The sequence below is a fragment of the Myotis daubentonii genome, chromosome 16 (genome assembly GCF_963259705.1).
Source record: "Myotis daubentonii chromosome 16, mMyoDau2.1, whole genome shotgun sequence".
Taxonomy (NCBI): Eukaryota; Metazoa; Chordata; class Mammalia; order Chiroptera; family Vespertilionidae; genus Myotis; species Myotis daubentonii.
The window spans coordinates 9,019,944-9,027,271 of NC_081855.1; the positions used below are offsets into that span (position 1 = coordinate 9,019,944).

A 7,328-nucleotide genomic window follows, 5' to 3' on the forward strand; every position below is an offset into this window, starting at 1 on the left:
CCATGAGGGGGCAGACACTCAACGGAGGAGCTGCCCTCTGGTGGTCAGTGCACTGGGGGGAGGGGGGGAGGGAGGCGAGGAGCGGGCCTAAGCTGTGAGTTGGACAGCCCCTGAGGACTCCCAGACTGCTAAAGGGCGCAGGCCTGTCTAAGGGACACCCCCTCCCACCCCCAGTGCACGAATGTCCTACACTGGGCCTCTAGTTATCTATAAGTTTCTGAAATGAATTAGGGGGTGGTTTGGGGAAGGTAAAAGGATTTGGTGGGCTTTGAATTGCTTCGGCAGCCAAACCTCTGGCCCCTTGTAAATGTCATTCGTAAAACAAGGATAGTAATTTTTAATACCCCAGGGACTGGGTTGCCACCCAAATGTTGGCAAGGGACTGACAAATTCATTCGCCATTTTTGGAATGTTTCTTTCTATTTGGGAACATTTTTCTAGCTTCCAGAAAGCACACACCTCTGAGAGTTATAAAGGCTTTCAGGTATATGAAACCTCAGTCCATCTCCCTTGGGAATGAAAAACAGGTTCTAGCTGCATGGTAGTCTTAAAAATAATGGTGCCAAACCTCTCTATAACCCACTTTATATTGGGACCAGGTAGGTGGTGTAACAAAAGAAGATTGGCTTCTTTCTTGGGTTTCTCAGGGTCAAGTTTCTCCCACTTGGTGAATATGTACTCCATAAGAGGACTCTCAAGTCACCGTGGGCTGGTTCTGCATCTATAGAGAGACATATGAGCAAGCCCAGTGTTAGCGACATGTGTGCATGTCTCTGAGCTGTCTGGAGACATTCTGAGTAGGGTGGGTACCCTGTTAAGCCATCTCTCAGGCTCTCGTGGAAGATACTAATAAAGAAAAGATGATTACCAAACCTTCGGTCAGCCTCAAGGTTAGTTTCCTCATGGAAGGTTCCTTTAAAATCATTACTTTCCATTTTGGTTCAGTATCTGGTTCATTTATTCTAAATATATAAGTATTCTGGGAAAAGCATATGTAGGCATCACTGATTTCATATAAAAGAAAAAAATAAACCTCACCTATCAGGTGAATTGGGAAATATTTGATTAGCAAAGAATATATATATATATATATATATATATATATATATATATATATGTCCATAACAACCCCTAGTTGAAAGGAAACAGGTTTTGATTAAAAAGCAGACATTTTTGTACAGAAGGTTTAGTCCGATGGAGAAAGCAATTAGTAGGTGCGGTGAAGAAAAATAAGATAGCCCCAGTATCTAGAGGAGCCTTAGTAGCGTCCCGTTTTATGATAATTTCAAGTTCTCCCAAACTAACAGTGAAAGGGGAAACACCCTTGGAGCAACCCTATGCTTCTTTTGTTTGTTTACTTTTTCTACATCCTATTTCAGTTTCCTCTATCCCTAGAGTGGGCAGACTTCTCTATAGGAGTTTTCTTACAACCTTATTTAGTAATTCTCTTGCTTTTGCTCCCAGAAACCAGGAGTATATTAATTGCGATAGGTTAGAATAGCCAGGATTACACGTTCTAACAGTGACATTTCTCTGGGAGCCAATCAGGGCCATAGAGAAAATGGAGAACAATTGCTGGTTCCTCTCTGGCTGAGAGCAGCTTTTCTCCAAAGGGAGCTGGTAGAACTCCTATTCTCATTTCCCTTAAGTCAGTAGGGAGGGGTAGTGGAGGAGACAGAAGGGGAAGGAAGAAGGGAAGGGAAAGAACACATCTGGACAAGGAAGCTCAGAGAGCAAAAGATGTAGTGGACGTGCTATAGAAGGGGGAGATTGGGGTGTTAGCATTTATCCACTTCAGGAGAGTTCAGAGATAGTCTCTAAAATTTCTCATTAATTTATTTTTTAAAAGAATTTTCTGTGCTTCTCCTTAGAAGCTTCTAATTTCCATGTGAAGATATGCTTCCTATTCAGTCATTTTCATTTTGGGGCCAGCATATTTCTAGTTTTCTTTTTTTTCCTGCAAAAAAATTATTTATCTTGGCCATTTTTCAGTTGATATTTTCAAGTTAAATCTTCCCATTTCTGTAAAGCACTTGCAAGAAAAGGTTTCCTATCAGGGGTTAATGAGGGCTGGAGTCTGGGAGGTCCTAGCCCTGGAGGCACAACTTCCCATGTTAATTATAGGTGTGTTTGTTTTTATTGTTATTGTTGTTATTTTATATTTGCAGAATCTGAGCAAGTTTTCCAGGGATGTTATGGAGTGGGTTGAAGTGTGCTGCTCTGGGTTGAGCTCCATTATGTTCACACCCCTCTTATGTGCCTCGGCTTCTCTCCCAGTTATCTAAAGTGACCTGAAGGCCTCTAGCCAGTTTGGCTCCATGGGTAGAATGAAGGCCCTGAGAGGTCCTGGGTTTGATTCAAGGTGAAGGGCATGTACCTCGGTTGCAGCTTGATCCCTGGCCCTTACTGGAGCGCCTGGGGGAGGCAACCAATCGATGTCTCTCTCATTCTCTCTCTCTGTATCTCCCCCTTCTTTCCTCTCTCTCTAAACCCATGGGGAAAATATACTCTAGTGAGGATAAATAAAGAAATAAAAATAAAAAACCTCAGGAAGGGCTAGGAACGCTGGTGGACCTGACCTTATGGGCTCTCCCCCGGAGGAGCCAGTCAGGTGAATTACAGTTGAGTATGAATTTCCCTATGGGGCTCCTTCTTGGCATGAGGAATGACCTCTGACACCTCCACAAAGATTCTTAGTTGCTTAAGAACAGCCAAGATTCAGGTCAGAAGGAGTATGTGTCCCTTCGGAGCTGAGCGAGTTCAGCTCTCACTTATACAGTGAAGGATGTTTGCTCATTCTCTCAGAAAGCAAATCCAAATGAAAACCCAGAGTCAAAAACCAGCCACCCATGTTTCCTCTGGTCTCTCCTTACCCTTGATTCTGTCAACCCTTCACCTTAGTTCTACCTTGGGGATTTAAAATACAGCTTAACTAAAGTCGAACCCTCTATCACAAGCAAAGGAAAGTTCCTGATTCAAGAGACAACTTAGCCAAGTTCACCTGACAGGCAGGGAACTGGTGGCCCAACTGGCCCTTTGCTGGATCCCAGCACCGGGTCTGGGTCTGCAGGGCATTCCTGTGTGACCTTTGGAATCCTGCCGCAGTAATTCAAGTAAATAGCAATGTAAGCAGCATTCAACCCTGTGCAGAATTCTTGTGAGTTTATTGGAGCCCAACTGTCAACAGCGGCCGGAAAACAAAATCTCACTGTATTGAGGTAGTGCTCCAAGAATGGCAGGATTGCACCTGCTTTTACACATACAATCAAAAGTGGAGATGTATATGGGTCACATGAAATCCATTGCTTAGGGAGGCAGGAGAAAGCAAAGCATGGAAAGCTCTGGGATTAGATAAAAAGTAAAACGAGAGACACATACCTCTCTCATACAGGAGCACACAGGATAGTGAGCAATGAACTCAATAGCAATGAGCAGCTTAGTGGTCTCTGCCGAGCACAGAGCAGTGCCTGTGCTCCCAGGTGACAAGAAAAAGGAAAATTCCTTTAACAATCCAAAGGTATGTATCACAGATGCCAAAAGACAACAGACAGGCTCCGTTAAGGTAAAGATTGTCCTTTGTCAGGGAAGACACTGGCCGAGCACATGACTACACACCATAAACTGTGTTTAGATAACAAGTTTTAATTTCAGGCTAACTTTGTGGTTAATTTCGGTCTCTGAGTTTGAAAGGCCACCATGCAGGCCTTACCTGTGCGAGTCACAGATGAGTGTGTGACTATTTGTCATTTACTCTCTCCTTCGATCACCTGTGCCCCACCTCTTGCCACCAATCATGTCCCTCCTCTGTCCCACCACAGGGGGACAAACCAGCAAGTACCTGTACGCTGGAAGCAGCTGAAGCTTCCTCGCCACCTGCAGGCCTGGCCCGCTCGCCCACTGTGCTCAACACGCCAGTGCCCATGACTTTCTTCTCTACCTGGGAGGTGGGCTGCTCCAGACCTGACTGCGTGCCCAGATTGTGCAGCTTCACGTTAAAGAAGCTGGTGGTCTTGAAGGGGCTGGAGAAGGAGCTCGTCTCCTTGGTGATAGCAGTGCAGATGCAGGGCGCCAACGGCATCTTGAGATCCCATGAGATTGTGCTGCCCAGCAGCGGACCAGTGGAGACTGACCTGGCGCTGACCTTCTCCCTGGAGTACCCCCACTTCCTCAAGAGAAAAGGCAACAAGCTGCAGATCATGCTGCAGCAGAGGAAGTGCAATCACAACCGGACCATCCTGGGCTACAGGACACTGGCCACAGGGGCCGTCCACATGGCTGAGCTGATGCAGCGACCACCTGAGGGTGGCCGGGTGCTGAGCCTCAGCAGCAGGATCCAGGGGTCCTCCATCACGGTGGCCGAGATCTGGATCTCCTCCCTCTCCAGTCAGCCCATCGACGACGAGGATGGCAGCATGCCGGCCAGCCCCAAGGCCAAGTCCATGGATAGCGACATGGAGGGGAAATCTGAAAGCTTCACTGAGCTGGAGACCAGCTGCAATCTCACACACAGGCAGGACCTGGAAGAAGCTGACTTTGCCCTGGGGCAGCCCAAGAAGCAGCAGCGATGCATGCAACAAAACTTGAAGCAGAAAGTCATGGCACTGCTTCCCAGGTCCCACATGTCAGAAGAGGTCCTGGACTCGGATCAGGACCCTAAGGAGCATGTCCCTGAGGTGGAGGAGGACCTGGACCTACTCTATGACACCCTTAAGCATCCCAGCGACAGTGGCCCAGACATGGAGGATGATAGCAGCATCCTCAGCAAGACCAAGCCCAAGACCAGACAATACTTTGAAGGCCTGGCACACTCCAGCTGGCAGACGGAGACGAGGAGCTTACACAGTGCCCGGAGCCAGAAGGAACCTCCTCAGCTGGCCGGCATGCCCGGGAAGACCCAGGGCCCGGGCGGCAAGCTGTTCAGTGGCAGTGTCTCTGACTCGATGGCCTACAGCACCCCACCCACCGAGGTGGTCAAGAGCTGGATCTTCTCCCAATCGAGGCAGACCGTCAACCACCTGGAAAACGCCATGCCGGCCAGCACCGAGGTGGAGGCCACGCATAACTTCTCTGAGGGAGAGTCTGAGATCGTCTGCTCTGAGCTGGAGGTCGGCTACAATGCCGCCTACAGGCATGACCTGGACGAGGATGACTTGGACCTGGGGAAACCGATAGGAAGGAGGAGGTCCACCATCAAGCAACAGCACTACCAGCAGAGAGTCGCAGAGTGGCTGCACAGGTACCAAATGACGCTGGAGGTCCTGGACTCGGAGCAGGAGTCTGAGGAGGAAGTCCCCGATGTGGACAAGGACCTGGCCTTTCTGTTTCAGAGCGTGGTGTGCCCCATGGACAGTGGCTCAGACATGGAGGATGATGACCGTCTCCCAACCCCTCCCATGCCTGTGCTCATGTCATATTCTGAAAGCCTGTCCAGCCCAGATATGGAGGAGGATGACAGAGTCCTCAGGACAAGCAGGCCCAGATTATACTGTGAAAGCCTTTCAAGCGACAGTGGCTCCGACTGGGTGGCCCACAGCATGCCCAACCCTGGGGAGCAGCCGGCACAGCCTGGGGACAGCCCGGAGGCAGGGACCTCTGCCCAGGACATGCTCACTACGAGGCGCACCACCAAGACCGAGTCTATGGTCATCCCTTCCAGCAGCTCCAAGGGGAAGCAGCCCGCCCGCCGGGGCTGGAGCAGGTCCCTGAATGAGTCGGCCAACAGCCTGATCAAGGAGCGCTGTGCAGACCCACAGGGCCAACTGCAGGTCCCCAGTCAGACTGTGTTCGACCAACTGAACGACAGCCTCATGTCCAACGACTATCTGCCCAAGAACATCATCCTCATCAACACCTCCGACAGGCAGGGGCAGTCCCTGTCGGACGTCCTGCAGCAGCACACGCTGCCCGTCGTGTGTACAGCCTCCATGGTGGATGTCCAGGAGGCCTTCAGCTCCATCATCTCCTGGATACAAAGATACCGCAACTGCAAGACCGAGGCCACCATGCCAGTGAAGATCGCGGTGGCGGGGGATCAGCACTACTTCAGCACCGTGCTGCGGGTCTTTGTGGAGCAGCTGTCCCACAAGGACCCGGACTGGCTGGACTCCATGTGCTTCCTGGTCATCCCGCTGGGTTCCCACCCCTTGGCCAGGTACCTGGGCTCCGTGGATTGCCGCTACCACAAACTCTTACGGGACCTGGCCTGGTGGGAACTGTTCTACCACCTGGAGGCCCAGGATGCTGTGCAGAACATTGTGTTGAAAATCAGAGAGTACCTCACAGGGGCCAACTGTGTCCTCCAGCTGCCCATCGCAGAGGCCATGCTCACCTCTAAGCCGAAGAGCCCGGACGAGCTGCCCTTGCAGAAGTTCATTCCCTTTGTGGGGGCAGTGAAAGTCCGAAGAGTGGAGCCAATTTCAGCCACGTCAGGAGACTCAGCTGAAGCCGTCCCCTCATGCTCCAATGTGCTTCTGTCCACCGCCAGGGAGGCCACACACAAGCTAATTTCCTTGTCGTCAGTGAGTGGGGGCCTGTCCTCCCCCGGCCAGAGTGTGGGTGCTGAGCTGATGGAGCTGCAGGTGGATTACTGGATGGCAGCCCAGCCCACAAACAGGAAGAGGAGCGGGGAGAAGGAAGACCTGCCTGCCACCAAAAACACACTCCGGTGCACCTTCCGGTCTCTCCAGGTCAGCAGGCTGCCCAGCAGCGGCGAGGCTGCAGCCACGCCCACAATGGCCATGACTGTGATCACCAAGGAGAAGGAAAAGAAGGTGATGTTTTTGCCCAAGAAAGACAAGGGCACGGACTTGGCGTCCAACAGCCAGTGCATCCAGGGCATCGGCCGCTTGGTCTGCTCAGCCAAGAACCAGGAGCACAGGCAGCGGGTCCTCATTGACGGCGTGGAGTGGAACGACGTGACGTTCTTCCAGCTGGCAGCCCAGTGGTCCTCCCACGTCAAGCACTTCCCTGTCTGCATCTTCGAACACAACAATTCCACCTTCTAGCCCCGCCCCGCTCCCTGCCCTTCACTCTGCCTGGGCCAAGCCCAGCAGTATCGAGCTGCTTTTCTGTTAACAGTTCAGTTTACTATAGACACAGACCCTGGAAACACAGTGAAATGGTTTGAGTTTGGATGCGCTCAAAGCCTGCAACGTAAGGGGGTTGCCCTCAGTGGGACCCCCAAATGCTCTGTTCAATAACCAGAAAGCTCCGGCAGGTGGGAGTCAGGAGGGCAGTGTTGAGCTGGAGCATCATGGAAGGTGTGTTTGGGCCTCAGGACCCCCAGCACTGTCAGTGACAAGGCTTCTGGCCTTGGAGACCTGCCCTTC

At 51.2% G+C, this 7,328-nt stretch overlaps 1 protein-coding gene across 1 annotated transcript; it reads left to right on the forward strand.

Annotated features, from left to right (window-relative positions):
* The first annotated feature begins 3,908 nt into the window (after positions 1–3,908).
* Positions 3,909–7,004, forward strand: LOC132219376 (phosphofurin acidic cluster sorting protein 2-like). The gene is made up of 2 exons (XM_059671731.1): positions 3,909–4,912; positions 5,495–7,004. The coding sequence occupies exons 1-2, from the start codon at positions 3,921–3,923 to the stop codon at positions 7,002–7,004; spliced, it is 2,502 nt and encodes an 833-aa protein (XP_059527714.1). The 5' UTR covers positions 3,909–3,920.
* The last annotated feature ends 324 nt before the right edge of the window (positions 7,005–7,328 follow it).

Coding starts and splice junctions, on each gene's coding strand:
- LOC132219376 (XM_059671731.1), top strand. CDS start 3,921: ATGACTTTCTTCTCTACCTGGGAGGTGGGCTGCTCCAGACCTGACTGC. Junction 4,913..5,494: donor ACCCAGGGCCCGGGCGGCAA/GCTGTTCAGTGG, acceptor ATACTGTGAAAG/CCTTTCAAGCGACAGTGGCT.